The 17,178-nt window shown below is 46.9% G+C and overlaps 1 protein-coding gene across 2 annotated transcripts in view; it reads right to left on the bottom strand.

Moving 5' to 3' along the window:
• The window catches only part of LOC135907490 (calcium-activated chloride channel regulator 1-like), a 435,567-nt gene extending 418,630 nt beyond the window's left edge, over positions 1 to 16,937 (bottom strand). For both annotated transcript variants that reach the window (XM_065439176.2, XM_070541068.1), the window contains exons 1-3: positions 16,840 to 16,937; positions 16,401 to 16,557; positions 3,097 to 3,266 (exon numbers count right to left, since the gene is read on the bottom strand). In XM_065439176.2, coding sequence (XP_065295248.2) covers positions 3,097 to 3,258 — 162 coding nt within the window. In that variant the 5' untranslated portion in view covers positions 3,259 to 3,266; positions 16,401 to 16,557; positions 16,840 to 16,937. The remainder of the gene's footprint in view (positions 1 to 3,096; positions 3,267 to 16,400; positions 16,558 to 16,839) is intronic.
• Positions 16,938 to 17,178: the final 241 nt, after the last annotated feature.

The raw sequence follows: 17,178 nt of genomic DNA, 5'->3' as shown, positions 1-17,178 counted from the left end.
GGCACTATAGCCGCACCGCATGGAATCCAAATACAGCTATTCAACGAGCTAGTTCCAAAGAACATGGCATAATTGACTAGAGCCATCGAGAAAATGACTAAAACAAGCAAAATTCCTATTGAATGGCGTGAAAGTAGCATGAACGTGAGCTTCAAGGGCCAAGATGATAAGGATAAGAAGAATTAGTACAGGTCACTTACTGCAACGTCGATTACAGATATATATAATATGCAAGCCATTAGTACAGTCTGAATTCGTGGAAAAAATTGTATGGTGGGGTTAACACAAAACTTGTTTTCACATAGCAGATAATTAGAGGATATATGTCTGCACTACATCAGTGCACAGAGAATATGACTTTATGAATAGCATTCTTATATATAAAGGAAGATTACGACAACGTTGACCGCGAATTCCTAAGGGGTATTCTCAAGCAGGAGGGAGTTATGGCAATTTCGCGAAGCTGCTACGGGAGATAAATAGGGACAGCTGCGTGCGAATTTCATGCGAAGGCAGGAAATTCAAAGAAGTTGTGCAAATCCAGTGAGGACTGAGGCAAGCTTCCACTGTATCTCAATTATTCACGCTTTGTATTAAGGGCATAGAAAGCCGACTGTAAAACATTCAATTAAGTTCTGGTTTGTCGCACATCCCTAATGGGCAAAGGTGAAAGAACGGTCCTCGAACAATTTTGATGATGGCATGATGCTGCTAGCGGGCAATGCATCTGGGTTAAGGAGACCTAGGAATATGTGTGACAATGCAGTGACAAATGTAGGTCTTATGTTTAGCAAAGCAAATTCGTCAATCATTAGGATATATCATGAGCAGTTACATGATGTCAATCTACCTCAAGTCATACGCAATGTAGCGCAATGTAAATACCTTGATACATACATTAGCGAAGGGAAAGTCAACTCAGCCATAGAAGTTAATAAGAACATGATTAGAAGTGGCATGTAGCAATAATGAAATAAAAATCCCTTTGGGCCTAAAATAAATGCGCAGTTTGGAGAGAAGTAATGGTGCCAATGCATACGTTCCCAAAGACCAGTCTATGCTCGAAATCAGACAGCTTGTCTTGGTTGACAGTTAACCAAAAATCGGTAGGCAGTTTAGCTTTGGGAGCCCACGGCAAAAGCCCAAATAAATTCGTGCAGTGCAACATGGCTTGTGCCTCGTTTTAAGTAAGAGAAGCGCTGAGTAAAATTTGTTCTGCTGAAGGACTCAGGAAGATGAATGAAATAAATGGGCGACTGAAGTGAACAGACATTTGTACTTCAAAACGGTGGACAAAGAATGGAGAAATAGGTCAAGAAAGTTGGAAACCAAATACAGGGGAATTAGAAGTTATAATAGAAATTAGGAGTCATGAGAATTAATCTGAGAGCAACAAAGACAGTAAACTCCATGCAATGGATGTAAATAAGAACAAAAAACATGGAGATTTGCATGTATTACAGCAAATAATATAGCACGCCAAATCGGTAGGATAACACAACTGGCAGTCTCTTGCTACAGTATGCCCCAGCTGGTTGCGAAAGGCCAAAAACATACCAGAGCAAACATACTCAGCAGCATGATGCATGTGTCTGCTGCTGCAAAAATCAAAATATCTCAGAATATTCTAGAGGAATGCAAGGGGTTTACCCAGCAAGACACTAATTTATCGCCCACACTCCTCAAGGGCTGGGATATAAAATAAAAGGGAGCTATAAATTTTCCGCCGTCGAGATAAGCTAGAGACCTCTAGCGTAATGGTGTAAAAAGCAGGGAAGATATTAAAGAGGCTCAATCCGTTATAGGCTCAGGTCTCAGTACATAGTACAAGAAAAATATATAGATAGCACAGGACGCGGTACGTATAGTGATTTCAAGAAAAAGAGAGAATATTAGGAAGATTTACGCACAATGCCAGATTATTAAGGATGTATAGCATGCCTGATCAAGCAGCTTAGATGACTATTTGTCAATACCCGTTTCAAAATGAACGCCAATCTGTCATCATCGCCACGCACCCGCAGTGGTCCGTTTGTTCTGCTTACGATTGTACATGACAGGTATTAGCATACGTATCCAGGGTCTCACGTGGGAAAAGCTCAAAATAGTTTGTAAAGTATATTATTTGTACACTAATAAATAACTGCTGGAAAGACAGCTTTGTAGGAGGTGTCTTCTTTCGTTCTATAATAGTTCCATAAGTGTACCATAAATATTTTTTATTCTGTTCAGACATTTTGTAAATAGACATTAGACACTAAACCGGACACAAAACGATCAAAAAATTGCAGTGTCGCACGAGAGGACAGGTATCGAGTGTGATAGCAAATTATCAGACAGCTATACCAATAAGTACATTAGTGTTGTCGGCCGTATAAAGTTGTTAACATTCGCTTACTAACTAAAGTAGAACGCATGGTGTCACGCGCGCACAAGCCAACGTGAACACATCTTCCTCGGTGACTGTGGAAAGTGCCTATGAGAAACGCTGGCTTGAGGAAACGTGGCAGCAGCGAGCGAATTGACCTTCATGCTGTCTCTCGCTTCACGGCGGACTAAGCGGCGAAAACACAGTGCACACCAAGCCATAAGCACTCGGCCCACTCCAGCTATCCCACATCGCTTTCAAGACTGGAGCCACGCCATACGCAGGCACCGCCGGAACCGACCGCTACCTCTTGCCTTATCGCCTCGGCTTTGTGCGCGATTGAAGCCGGCGTGCCTCGTCCCTGCCTTCCTCTCTTGCGTACGCGAGAATGAGCCGTCGTCCTTGGTACAGCGTCGCATGCTTTCACTCGCACCTACCACATACGGCACTCGGCCACGATGTTATCGCAATTGGACTTCATATGAAACATCATCATGACGGCGACGGTGGAAAGGCGCCTCGAGTGTCCATGAAATTGCTATATAAAAACACGAGATGCTTTGTAACAGCTGTCAGGTTGAGATTATACATAATAGTCACACCTGGATGAACCCGGTAACAAGACAAATTGCAGCAATTTTTTGTTTGGTCGAGGGATGGTAATCTACTGCATATGAGAACATTGTTTGATGACTATCGTAAAATAAAGTAGGGAATCTTACACTTACTTTCAAGTTGTCGACAATGGCTTCATTTTGTGGGACATCCTCGTTGATTGAGATTAGGAGGTCAGTGTAGCCTCCGTCCGCCTTGTCAATCTTCAGACCGTTCGAGTTGCAAAATACTTGCGAAAGGGCTAGTGTGAGAATCACACGGCCCAAAAAAATCATGGTGGGCTCTGTAAAACAAGCACGAAAACGTTTATCAAAATCTACTTTTATCACAATTCTAACAAGCAGTTTTCGTCGCAAACTTTACAGCAACCTGTGTTTCCTGCACGCTGATTACACGGCTGCGGTTTTATTCGTAACTACTGCTATGGATAAAGTTACTTCAAAGTCTTTGTCCATATCTGAAACACATAAAAGTAGTCAAATATTTTGTTTGTCGCCAACAGAATTGCGCAACGTGGAATCAATAACTTAATTGCAATGGCTTAATTTCCTAAATTGAGCAAAAAGTAATAATTTTGCTAACAATATTATTATTCAATTGTCTATTTGGCGTCACCGGTTATTCATATGTACGTCATAGAAGAATTGAGTGAAAACGCCAGTAAAATGAAATTACAAACGTAAGAAGACATATATAACACAATGTACTTGGCCATAACACTGAGAAAAAAAAATTAGGCAAAATATGAACAAAAACAGTGTACATTCAATAAACCCACGGTAAGTTAGAGATAATGCATGATCAGATAACGCAGAAAACGGCTTGAGCAAAAGGATGACGCGACGGGGAAGGGAACGAAAAAAATAGTAAAATTGGCAAAAGGACTGTTCGAAAGGCTGTATTGTATGCGTAGTTCCGTACTGCCTGTGCCACAAGGGATCAAGGAAAGGCGTATTCTCACTGTTCCTCATAAAAAACTTCCACGTGAGAAATAGTTGTGGAGATCGGGGCAGGTGAAGACCACAAAGACGTTTCAAGTGAAAAGAGAAGTCCGCGTCATTCTTTTCCAAAGACGTGATGGCCACTTGTACAAGAAAATCCGCCGATGGAGTTAGTAATTGGATTATGGTATAAGCCTACAAACGTTTTATCACATTGCTCTTGTACGTGGAGGTGCCGTTCTAGACTAGTGAGGCGAATTCATATGAATTAAGATTGACTGCTTTGTACAAGTAGAAGAAACCTGTTGCAGAGTGGCATGCCCTTAAGAGTCTGTGCGCGCAACCCCTACAACGCGTGCGGCACTTTGCAAATGATTTAGTTTGAGCAGAAATCTTTATATTGCATCAGAGTTCACCAACATAGTTTATTTAAACAATCCTACATGACAGACTGTATTCCGCAAAAAACATGTTGTTTGCCAGTAAAAGGAATAAATTTGGCCTTGGAAAACATGTATACCGGGTGTCAATTCGACGTCGTTTCGGCAAAACGATTTTTGAACTGCCAACACTCAGGCCATCTATGTGGTACAAGGAAGCTACTGAACTAAATAATTTCTCAAGCGAAAATACGCAAAAAAATTGTGAAGTCTGAATTACACGCAACCTACAGACATGATAGAGTTGGATTGTAATTTAACCATACGAGAAAACATAATTCTGTTACGCGAAAACAAAACAAAAAGTCCTTTTCCAGCGTTTCGGCCACACATAGACCGGCCACAAGATCCGCCCTTTGCGAGCACCGGCGCATGACTAGTTCGGGGGCCACGGAACGGCGCGCCCCGTTCTTTGGAATACCTCCAGATGGCTCTTTCCTCCGCCGCATCGCGGCCCACCCATGAGGCCGCGTTTCTACCGAAAGCCTGCCTTCGTGCATAGCGTTCGCGGCCACCGCTTCCCAGGAAACATTACGGTTACATACACTACATTTGCCGGGAAACATGAGAAGCAGTTAAGGATCTTTGAACGCTTTGGCGTTCTAATTTTGAAGGCGAAGCTTAAGTATCCTCAATCTTTTATATCTTGATTTTTTGTTCAACATTTCTTTCATGACAACATAAAAAGCTTCTTTAGGAAAGATATTTCAGGTTTCGGTGGTTCCGAATTTTCTGGCTTTCAGGTATCCATGCCTGGTTTTCCTAGGGCTGGTAATATTGATGAAGGATTAATCGATTAACAGATTAAATGTTTTCCGCAAAAAGAATAATCCTCATCTATGTCCACCTTTTATTCAATCAGCTTAATCGATTAGGCATGTTCGAATAATCGTTTTCTAGGGTTTGGCAGGAGTGGCGCGAAAATGTTAAAATTATGCTAGAATGGGAGAGCCCGCGCACTGACTGTGCGGCTATGCTGAAGCGATTGACGACTATTTTTGCGAGTCCCGAGGGGTTCCTCTCTTTTCCACACGCCACCACGCCGCCCGAAGCCGAAGTCTTGAAATCTCCCCGCAATTTATGGCATACCTTAGAAACCCAGTCGTTGATCATTATTTCACTGCTTAGTTTACTGAATACGTGACACAGCATTCTCGCCGGTTAGGAGCATTAACTCTACGTGGCGATGGATTTCATGTCGTTTGCAGCAAATCTATAGCTACGTCGAGTAAATTCTCGCAGGCGGCTTCTGTGGCCATTTAAAGGTGTTAGTTTCACACTAACATCCCAGCCAATTGATATTCTCTTGCACTGTAGAAAGAACATGTCGCTTAAAATCGTAAAAAAGTCATTTCTTCCATATGTTAGCTGAACTTCACCTTTCTTCCTTGCCATTTTTCTTATTTCTTCTTTACCTGTACAGTTGAGGCGTTCACTAATGCCATGAAACTTCTTCAATTCTCCGCAATTGACCATTTTGTAACCTATATTATTTATCTTTTCAAAGGCCCTCAGTGCGAACTCTATTTAGTCTTTAGGAAATAAAATATTCTTCAAAACTTTATTAGCCTCGTCCGCGACCGATGGCCTCACTGCGAGCGGCGCTCCGATAGCTTAGGTCGGGGGACCCGTCTCTGCCGTGTGCTACGTTTATGCTACAGACCTTTTTGACAGCGACGAATAACATAGCCTCGAACCAGCATGCCGCTCCGCTCTTTCCACGCACTGGTATGTACAGCCTGGCGTTTCTGCCATCGGCAGCTTGGAACAGTAGCAGTCTCATTGCCATTTAGTGCAATTGTAACGTGTTCCGTACGTGCTTTCTGTATTGTCGGACGGCTCAAAATCAATGCCCTACCACTGCGCTGTATTCAGCCGCAAAAATACCTTTCGAAAGCGCACCTGAATTGTTTCTTTAGCGGCGGCGATTCGCGGAATCAGCCACTGCGGTGGTAGACAAGCATCCGCTTTAGAATGCCAGCATAAACAGGAAAGACTTTATGCCATCAGCTTCGTCGTGTTTATGTTCAGGAGATTTTCTTTCCAGTGAGCGCACGGCCATGGAATCGGCACCCATGATCAAACTGGGATATAAACGAAAAGTGCGTGTTTAGGCGGTCAAGTATGTCGAATGGCGGAAATCATCCATTTCTCCTTGCACGCCCATTAAACTTATTGTGTTCGAATGTGTTCTAAGATAATCATGCTTGCTAGCTCACGTTCTTGTGAAATATGTCCTAGTATATATCATAAGAACAGTATTTGCCCACTAAGAAAATGATGGCGTGTTCTTTTTTTATTCTCTGACGTCTGCGGGTCATTCCTAATTCACATGGGCTCTTCCGTACATGCGATTCTCGCAGGCAACTTGTCTGACCAAGGCCGCGCGACACGCATTATATTGCTTCAGAAAATAAAGTTGTTGTTTCAAAGAGTAGTTACTCGTTTTTTAGCACTCTCGACTCAGCGAGGTGCCCTTGCACAGGCACCACTACAGACCAAAGAGTGCGCATATTCTTTCAGCGTATCGTGCGCGTCTAGCTGATTCTGGCATATTGGCGGATACAGTCAGCGGACTGTTTTTGTACATGTTGATGGACCTACCGTTCGAGTTATGGTGCAGTTCTTTATATTTAAAAGCCAGTCCAAGATGTCAGCTAAGTAATACTTACAAAATCGTACCGCAAAAACTTTAGGAGCACAAAAACTAGTAAATCATGTTTCGTCGGAGCTAGGCACGTACCGAGGAGCGGCCAGGGGGGGCCCGAGCCCCCACCCAAAATTAAGTGGCATACCCCCCCCCCCCCCTCCCCGCCCACGCCGTCACGCCTCAAACACCTTCCTAACTTGCCGACAAACAATATTCGGCGGTCAATATTTTCCTACCTTTTACAGCGAAAACATTTTTCGGCGTCTTTCAAGAGAAAAAATAATAATGTGGGCCGATTTTGGCGATAGTGAAGAAAGGGTCCATGCTCAATGGCTCATATCCATGTGGGCTCGGGAACTTGTAGCGCGCCCTTCAGCATCTCCGGGATGGGCCCACGTATAGGGAGTGCTTAATGCCTGCTTCACCTTTGTCGCTGGCCGGCCCGGCATTACACTACACTCGGGATGCCCGCACGTATGGGGAACGCTTCACGCCTGCTTCAACTCCACCGCTGATCGACGTGCCATTGCACTACATTTGGGATGCACCCGCGTATGGCGAGTGTTTAATGCCTGCTTCACCTCTGTCACTGGCCGGCCCGGCAGTTTGTATCCAGGTACCAAGGCCCGTATGGCGTCATCGAGTGCGTATCTACCGCCACCTAAGTTACTGAGCCGATCGACCCATCCTTCGGCAAGCGTCGTCTTGGCCGCCATTGGTCTACGTGAGCCGCCTCAAGCCATAGCATGACCCCGTTATTTTCAAGTGGCCATGAGTCGCCAGGCTGGCTTCCCTTCACCGCCAGGGTACTGTTGTGGGGATGAAGCAACTCACGCAGCTGTGGAACAGTCTGGGCGGGAGGTGCGAGGTGTTGACGACAGATGAGAATGTACTTGCTGTGCCCACAATGCGCTTCTTCCGCCTGCCGTCTAACGTTAATTAAATCCCTTTCATAAGCAACAAATCAAAGAAAGCCCAAAGTTCAGCTATGCGAAGTCCCAATATTCCTTAGCCCTGGAAGAACTGTTTAAGCAGCGCAACATGGACTGTTTGAGGTCGTCAGCACCGGCACTGTGATTGCAAAATGACACCTAGCACGACCTCATAGTCGAGTGCTCCAATGTGTCGGATCTTGTAGGTTTCGAAATACTGGAATGAAAGCTTCACGCTCGGAGCTCGCCGGTACGGGGTCCAAACCCAAATATGGTCGCCAGGCTAGTATTCAACGTATCGCCGTCGAAGATTGTAACGCCACATATCGGTCCTCTGCTGGTTCTCATGCGCAGGTGGGTGACCTGTCAGGCTCCTTCGGAGCGCTGGAGACAAGCGGTGACCTCGACATACTCTTCACTGGTGACGTCCGGCAGCACGGAGTCGAGAGTCGTCGTAAGGTTCCTGCCGCAAACCAGCTTGAACAGAGTGATCTGCGTTGTTTCTTGCACTCACATGTTCTAAGCGAAGGCAACGTACCGCTGGACGGCATCCCATGTCTGGTGTTCGATGTCGACGTACATTTCAAGCATATCTGTGAGTGTCTTATTCCGGTGCTGCGTAAGACTATTCATCTGAGAGTGGTAGGCAGTTGTCCTCCTGTTGCTAGTCTGACTGCATTGCAAAATAGTTTGGGTGAGCCTTGCAATAAAGGTCGTTCTGTCGGTGATGAGGATATCTGGGGCACCATGTCGCAGAAGGATAATATAGACGAAAAATTTAGGGACTTCGGCCACACTATCTTTAGGCAGCGCTTTTGTTTCGTCGAAGCGGGTAAGGCACTTTGTAGCCACGACGATCTAATTGTTTCCAGATATTGACGTTGAAAAAGGACCCAACAAATACATGCTGATTTGTTGAAAAGGTCGGCAAAAGGCTTGATCGGCTTGAATAATCTCCCCGGCCTTGTGGGCTCACTTGTTCACTCAGGTTCGGGAAGTATAGTCGTCGGGGCAGGTGCGACAGAATCCTAGAGGACAAATGCATTGCTGGTTTCTACAATTTCCTCGATATATGCGATAATCGTGTCCTTGTTGTAGTGCTTGTACTCCTGGCTGAAATTTATCAGAGTCACTTTCGCTTTCCCTTGGTGCCATTAAGCAATCCCTCTTGCGATGTAAATTTCACGGTCGAGCTGCTCGCGTTGGTCGCCCGCTTGTATCGCTGGCAGCCCCGACATGTCTTGACGTAACGCGCAACGTCGGCGGTTAGGCGCGGTCAATAGTACTTCTATTCTTGCGAGCGTAAGGTTAAACCCGAGGCGCCCGGCTGTCTTATCATCGTGCACAGTGTGCAGCACATCTGACCGGAGTACTGCAGCCACAACGAGAATGCAGTTTGAATGGGCAGGCAAAAAATTAATCTTAACCAGGACGTTGTTTCGTTGGAAAAACTAAGATAATCCCTGCCTAAACACCCTCGGGTGAACATAGGCCTTGTCTTGCAGGTACTCGGGAAGGCTTCTGAGCTCCGAATCTGCTCGCTGCTGCTAGTAAAGACGTCTGAATTAATTGTGCCTAAAAAGCCGTCCTCGTCTTGTTCATCTTGGGGCGCGGGTCCACGGCAGCGCGAAACAGGCAAGTCGGCATCAGAGTGCTTTCGTCCGGACTTGTTGATAACAGCGACGTTGGGCTCTTCCAATCAAAAGCTCCATCACGCCAGGTGTCCTGAAGGATATCTTAAGTTTGCTAGCCAACACAGAGCGTGATGGTCACTGGCGACCTTGGACGACTTGCAATAGATGTAAGGGTTGAATTTTGCTGTAGACCAAAATGGTAGCGAGACATTCCTTCTCGGCCTTTCGCTTTTGAGAGCGACCGGCTAGCGTAAGATATCACCCGTTCAAGTCCGCCTTTGCTCTAGACCAGGCCAGCTCCTAGGCCTAGGCTCCTGGCGTCAGTGTGGATTTCTATATCGGCGTCCTCGTCGAAGTCTGCAAGTACCGGTGGCGACTACATGCGTTGTTAGAGGTCTTTAAATGCGTCGGCCTGCGGCATTTCCCACTTGAACTCGACATCACATTTACTTGTATCTGTCAGTGGTTTTGCGGTCCTATAAAAGTACTTGACAAAGCGGCTTTAGTAGACACACTTGCCAAATAATCTAAGTACTACCTTCTTGCCGATGGGCTTCTGGAACTTTGCGATGGCATGTGCCTTCTGTTGGTCTGGGTGCCCTCCAGATTTACTCATGACGTGGCCCAGAAACCGATGCTCTTCCTAAGCGAAGCGGCAGTTTCCCGGCTTCCGAGTGAGCCCTGATGATTGGATGGCCTCTAGTACTGTCGCGATCCGTCTAAGGTTGATCTTCCAAATTTGCGGTGAAGACAGCGAAGTCATTGAAATAAAGAAGACACGCCTGCCACTTCAATCTTGCTAACATCGCCTCGATGACGAGCTGGAGAGTTGCGTCCACTGAGCACTGTCCAAATGGCTTGACCTTGAACTCCTAGAAGCAGTCTGGGGTGAATAAGGCAGTCTTTTCGCGATTCCTCTGGTCTACTTCTATTTGCCAATAGGCAGTCTTAAGATCCATCGCCAATCCAAAGGGTCGTCTATCCGTGGTGTTATGTATGCGTCCGTATGATCTTCTTCGATCGGCAATTAAACACATAAACGTAGGGTTGCATCTTGGGCGCTATAACGTAAAACTATTCCAAACTTTTCTATTCCAATTCTACTATCAACCCTCCACGATTGGTCAAAAAATGGCTGTGGCATAGCTAAGGTTAAGCCCAGGATGCGAAGCATACTAGCCTTGATTTTAACGCGACAGCGTTAAGGAGCTCGTGTCGCAGAAAAGCCGGTGTCGTCGGCGTCGGCTCAGGCGTGCGGCGCTTGCTCAGGCACACATTTCGTTGTCGCGCCGAACGCTGCGTTTCTCGACGCTCACCGCGTCCGATGCGGGGCGCGTTATCGCTGCGCCGTAGCAAAGCCACCTAGAAACAGTCTCTGTAGCACGCCGCAACCTTCCATTCTCATTCCAACGAGCAGCTCTGTCTCCAGGAGGCATCTCACCTCGTGAGTGTCTAGAAGAGGCAAGCGCACCTGCTTATATACCGCCGCGACGCCGCGAGCGACGGCGCGAGTTGGAGCCCCGTTTCTCCTCTGTCGTGACGTCACGGTGTCACGTGGTCAGCCTTGAAGGCGACGCCGCGAGCGACGGCGCGAGTTGGAGCCCCGTTTCTCCTCTGTCGTGACGTCATGGTGTCACGTGGTATTGAAGGTGGCACCGCCGCGCCTGAGGAGCTGGGTTGAGCTCCAGTAATATGCTTCGCATAAAACCTTTTTTCGACTACCCCCCAATTCACCTGTCTGTCACGCGACGTAACGAAAACCGCAATACCTCCCCATCTGATATGACGTGTACAGACTGAATATGCATAGTTTGACAGAAAAAAAATCGCTTATTTCTAATTTAACTCCTTTCGCCATTAGCCCTCGGCTATTGGTAAAAAGATTTCGGGTGACACCCACGTCACCTGCCTGTCACGCGACGTGACAAAACCGCACAAACTCACCGCGTCAAAGTGACGTGTACGCGTAAAGATGCATTAATATGCCGAACAAGACTGAATTTTTTTCGGAATAGCCACAGGCCGACACGTTCCGAAAGGAATAAAAGATGGCTGCCGATGATCGCCGAGACGCTGGCTACTCGCACCTGCCGGAGAGCATGGGTGTATCTGCGTGCAATAAAACTTTCGGCACGTTTACTACCTCATTCTGCCGATTCTTCTTTGCTGAGGGTCAGTTTTAGCGTCATTCTTGAGGTTCCGTTGCATGCTGCCGCGATTTTTGACCCACCACCACAAGCTAAGTAAGGGAAAGCCGACCAATCGCAGACGCCGGCACCACCCTCTTCATCCGGTTATCGATTTTCAGTGCACTGGCTCCGCCTCAGTGAATCCCTCTCCACTAGAGCATTCTCCTCGCCTCTTGTCAGCCAATTAGATACGACAAGCCGTTAAGTGTAGGCAATGTTATTCGTTTTTCAAGCACACAAAAGTGACCTCTTATGAACTAGGAGAGCGTTTGATTGGTCTGTTCAGTCAACCCTGCGGGTGACCGCCCGGTGCTTGCGTCGGTGGTTACGCAAATTTGACGTCAGGAAATTGGAATAGAAACATATTGAAATAGTTCTACGTTATAGGGCCCCTTTTTTCTTCACCAATATTATAGGAGATGCCCACAGGCTTTTTGATGGCTGAACGATGGCGTCATGGAGCTTTTCATCGAATAGTTTCCTAACAGCTTCGCGTTCTCTCATTGCAACTAGATAAGGGCTCTGGCGGAGTGGCCGAGCGCACTCTTCGGTTATCATGCGATACTTTGCAACTGGCGTTTGTCGAATCCTTGATGACGTCGACAAGCAGTCTTTGTATTGACGCACAAATCTTCTGAGCTGTTTCTGTGTGCTCATCGGGAGACTTGGATTTATGTCGAAGTCTGCTTCGGGTACTATAGTCGTCGGCCTAGATGCGGCAGGGTCCGAGAGGACAAATGCATCTCTGGTTTCCACACTTATCTCGATGTATGCGATCATTGTGCCCTTGTTTATGTGCTTAAACGCCTGGGTGAAATTTGTAAGCATCACTTTCGCTTTCCCTCCGGTCCGATGAGCGATCCCTCTAGTGACGCAAATTTCACGGTCGAGTAGTACACGTTGGTCGCCCTGGATGACGATTTCTATGCCTGCAGGTATTTCGCCGCCTACGGAAATAACGATCCTGGAGCGAGGTCGGGTGCTGACTTGATCCTGGAGAACACTCAAGGCACGCCGACTAGAAGGTTTCTCCGTCATTACCACTTGGACTGTCGACAGCTTGATCAACTTCGACCTCATGTGAATTAAGGCACCGTGTTGGTTCAGGCAGTCCATGGCGAAAATTAGCTTTTGCAAGCACTGTTGGAGGACAACGAGCGTTGCAGGGTAGATCTGGTCATGAACTAATTCTTGTCGTGCAGATTTCCGTCGGCGTTAAGAACTGTCGTGCAGTTGTCGGAATTTGAGGGCCGTCCAATGCAGTCTTCATTTTCTTCTGCTTGGCGGTGAACAATCGACTAATGACGAGGAAGGCAGCGGAATGCAACCAGAGACGCACGCAAAACGAGCAATAGAAGCAAACGACCTATTCGAAACGTGGGAGGCCAAGCTAACCCTCGGGGACCTGGAAGACCAATGACAACTCGTCGCCAGGGCCAAGAGGGCAGTCGAAGCCAGAGGGTTCCTGGACTAAGGAGCCTTCCCACCTTAGGGTGATACCCGTCCTCGCTCGGGACACTGTTTCGTATAATAAACGTTTCTTTCTCTCTTTCTCTCTTTAAACATGTGTTGAGGTGTCGCAGGAACATCACATCGTCAGGTCTTTTGTCGGCGCACTCTTTGTCTGTAGACATTGTCGGGATGGCGGCGTCTCGTTCATTGATATATCGTCCAGATAGCCTTTTCGGTATCTTCATCGGCGGCGGGGATAGTCGTCAGTGCGACGAACAGCAACCGCACTTCCATAGCTTGTTGCTTTGAGTTTTGCGGTTATGGGCTTACGGACCGACCACGGGATGGGCTAGTGTACGGACGGCACTACGGCGAGCAGTAGGGGCTTGGTGACGGCGAACAGGATGGTCGGCGAGGACTCTCCTGAGTAGCGGCGATGTAGTGGGCAATATCACGAGGGCGCTCCCCAAGGTGTGGACGCGGCGCGTTGAAGACGAACCCTCGAAGTCCCAAGTCGCGGCATGGTCATCGGCGGCAAATATGGCCTGCTTCTCCGCAGTAATAGTATAGCGGACGGTGGTCGGGGGCGCGCCATATATCCGTCTCCCTGCATAGCTGCGCTGGTCGACACGCGTGGGCGAGCGGGTGGCGGCGAGGGTGGACGACGTTATTGCGTTGTTGCAGGGCAGTGGCAACGCGGCAGATTGGAAGCTCGACGATGGGCGACGGCGGCGTAGGTCATCGCTTCTCGCTGGGGCTGCGGTGATTCTGGTTGCACCTTAGTAACTCCAAGCGATTGCTTAACCTATTTTTTGACTATGTGGGTGACTGAGGCCGCTTGAGGCTGCTGACTTGGAAAGAGCTCCTGCAGTTCTTTGCAAACTACCGCTCTGAAGGTCTCCCGCAGGTCGTCGCGGCCGAGTACTTGAACGTCGCTGTGGTTTGTGGTCAGTGGTCGGCAGTTATTTTGCCTTGTCCGCATATTGAGCGTCTTAACAGTTATGGCCTCAGAAATAAATTCGGCAATCATCTTAGGCGGATTTCGCATCAATCCAGTGAGACGCTCTTGTTTCAAACCGCGCATCAGTATCAAACTTTTTTCTCTTCGGACATGTCTGGGTAGGCGTGTTGGAAGGGGCGGCTCATCTGCACCGTAAATATCGCGATGTTCTCGTTCGGCAGCTGCACAAAGGTTTCCAGTAGAGCTTTCGCTGTTTCTGTGCGCAGGACGCTTGTAAACGTCAGCAGGAAACCGTTGCGGAGCATGTCCCATGCAATGAGGGTTGATTTCCGGTTCTCAAACCACGTCCTGGTGGCGTCCTCTAAGGCGATGTACACATGCCGGAGCTTGTCACAGTTCCAGTTGTTCAATGCAGCGACCCTTTCATATGTTGTTAGCCAGTTATCAGGGTCTTCAAATGATGATCCACGGTCAGCTCAATTTTCGAATTCCGCAAAGTACTTTTGCGGGTCTGTTACCCGTGTTTTGGGGGTGGGTCAAGTAAATTATGGGAGTGAGCCAGGTTGGATTCGAAGGTCAGTCAATTAAATTTTCGAATTGGCCAAAGTAAATCTTAGGGGTGCGCCGCCGAAAGTTTTGGGGTGGGTCAAGTCAATTTCGTGAGGGGGCCAGGTCGCTTTTGAGCATTTTGGAACAATTTTAAATTGGGTGTATTGAATTTTTCGGGTGTGGGCCATCGGGTCCCACAGCGGATACCTCACACAGAGCCGCGGCTTGCAGTGCGAGCCTCAGCCGGTCCACCACGGGCAACGTGAGGTCTTCACTTGGCCACGCTGGTTGGTAACACCGGATGGTAACTCCGGACGCTCGCCGTATTTTCCGCTTCATGGGACATATAATGCGTTCGCATTAATAGCGCGCAGTTCTCGCGCCTAACGTGTGCTTTTGCTGCCCCTGTGAGCGTTTCAAGTGCGCTTAAACTTTGTGAACCTGTATCCTGAATGCCCGTTTCATGTAAAAAATTTGGCACCATGAACAAGAACGAAACTAGCAGACTAGAGACGATCATTACGAAGCCATGCGACGGCTCCTATTGGTTACCGGCTGGCTTTTCTAAGGCGTCAGAGTAAATCGTACCACCTGCGTTCGTAAAACAAATGCGCCTTCTCCACCTCACAAAATTTAGGTGTGGTGCTGGTTACAAACGCCAATGGGAGCCACAGAAGACTCACCACAACATTGTATGGTCTAACAACAAAATAATAAATATAAGAGCTGCCCGTAAAACCACAGGGACACCACCTATGCTTTGCAATGTTCAAGATGCAACTTAAGAATGAGCAGCAATCCCATTTATGAATATATTATTGAAGTTTCTGACGTTGGCTAATTTTTATCTACTACATATTTAACGAGTTCTTCCGGGCCATTTTAAGAGTTACACTGCGCGTAAACCTTAATGTTTTACTTTGTGCGTATTCCTCTCGCTGGCATTTTGGCTACAGTATAATAACGGTGGTCTTTCTGGTTAGTCACTCACACACTTTGCAAGATGGATTTAATTTATGTGAAAGAAATAATTGCGTGAAGGGACGGTAATCAACTGCTACTGCCCCTCCAGGAAATATCCTCCATAATATCTATCTCTTCACTTTGGTCACTAATTGTGTAAACCGCTCATTTTTCGATCATTACAGGGATGATAAGTTGAAATTCAAAATATCTCTAACCGAAGCCTTCCACAGCAATTGTGCCTGTGTATGTATGCTTTTCGCGCACGCTTCGGTGAAAGCATGCTTTGCTGCTCTGTTACAGTTTGTGAGCATTCTCCTATCGAAGATAATTGATGCAGCAAGTATACGCAAACTGTGGGAGTCACGGCAAAATCAACAACCTTAGAATCAATGCACCGACTACTGCGGAACTATAATCTCAAAGCTCGCGTACAGTTTAGATAAAATGGAAATAACTAAATACGTCGCATTTCATTATTTCTCTGGGACAAAAATTTTTTCTTTCTTAGAAACTGTTCAACTTGGTCATTGTTGGTCTAACCAAACAAGTATTACGCCAGTGGGACTTTAAGAATTATTATTATTATTATTATTATTATTATTATTATTATTATTATTATTATTATTATTATATGTGTGTATGCGTTCCGTCCATCCAACGAACATGGGCCATGAACCAAGTGTGACAGTACAAAGTGGCCCACCGTTTTAGGAGCGGATGACCTTGAGGATGCTTGATTCAGGTCTAGGCTGGCGCAGAGCCGTCAGTTCCACCTCCGCTGAATGATGATTCTCGGTGACGTTCAACCACTTGAGCTACCGGTCACCCTCAGAAGCTAAAAGCTCTGGCGTCTTCGCGTTCTGCATTTTACAACACTTCAATTAGCGGACACCAGAGTCACGGGTATACAGTTGATATCAGAACACCAAAATTATAAATGAGTAGATAAAAAAGCAAAACGTTTGAACGCCAATTCACAAGTAAGGGAGCGCATGGCCGCCCAGAGCGCTGACGCTTGCGAGAACGAATAAAGAAAAAGGAACACACGCCAGCCTGGTTATCTCAGAAAGCCCTTCGGATAAACGGAATCCTGGAGGGAAGGACTAAAACGAAGGACAAGCAAAGAATTTAGTAGTATTCACCTGAAACGAATAGCCTTGGCCGACTGAAAATCGTTGCTTCTTGTACCAGCACGGAGAACACGAATACGACCCGGCGCGTGATGCTCGTGCAAGTGCGGTGGCTCATAATTTCCTCGAAAAATGGCATGAACCCACTGCAGGGTTAAAGATAGAAATCGAATGGTATTACAAGAGGAAGCAGGTATAGACCCACTGCTAATTTATAAGCTAAGTAGGCGCTGGCATCTGTAGCGAGATGGCTGGCCTGTGGCGCCGGTGTCATTTCTTTTCTTTTCGCTTTATAGCATGCTCTGCGAATAGCAAAACACGGGCAGTTTGCAGCTAATGTTTATTATTTCT

This window comes from Dermacentor albipictus, chromosome 6 (assembly GCF_038994185.2).
Source record: "Dermacentor albipictus isolate Rhodes 1998 colony chromosome 6, USDA_Dalb.pri_finalv2, whole genome shotgun sequence".
Taxonomy (NCBI): Eukaryota; Metazoa; Arthropoda; class Arachnida; order Ixodida; family Ixodidae; genus Dermacentor; species Dermacentor albipictus.
This window is presented reverse-complemented; position numbering and strand designations above follow the sequence as displayed.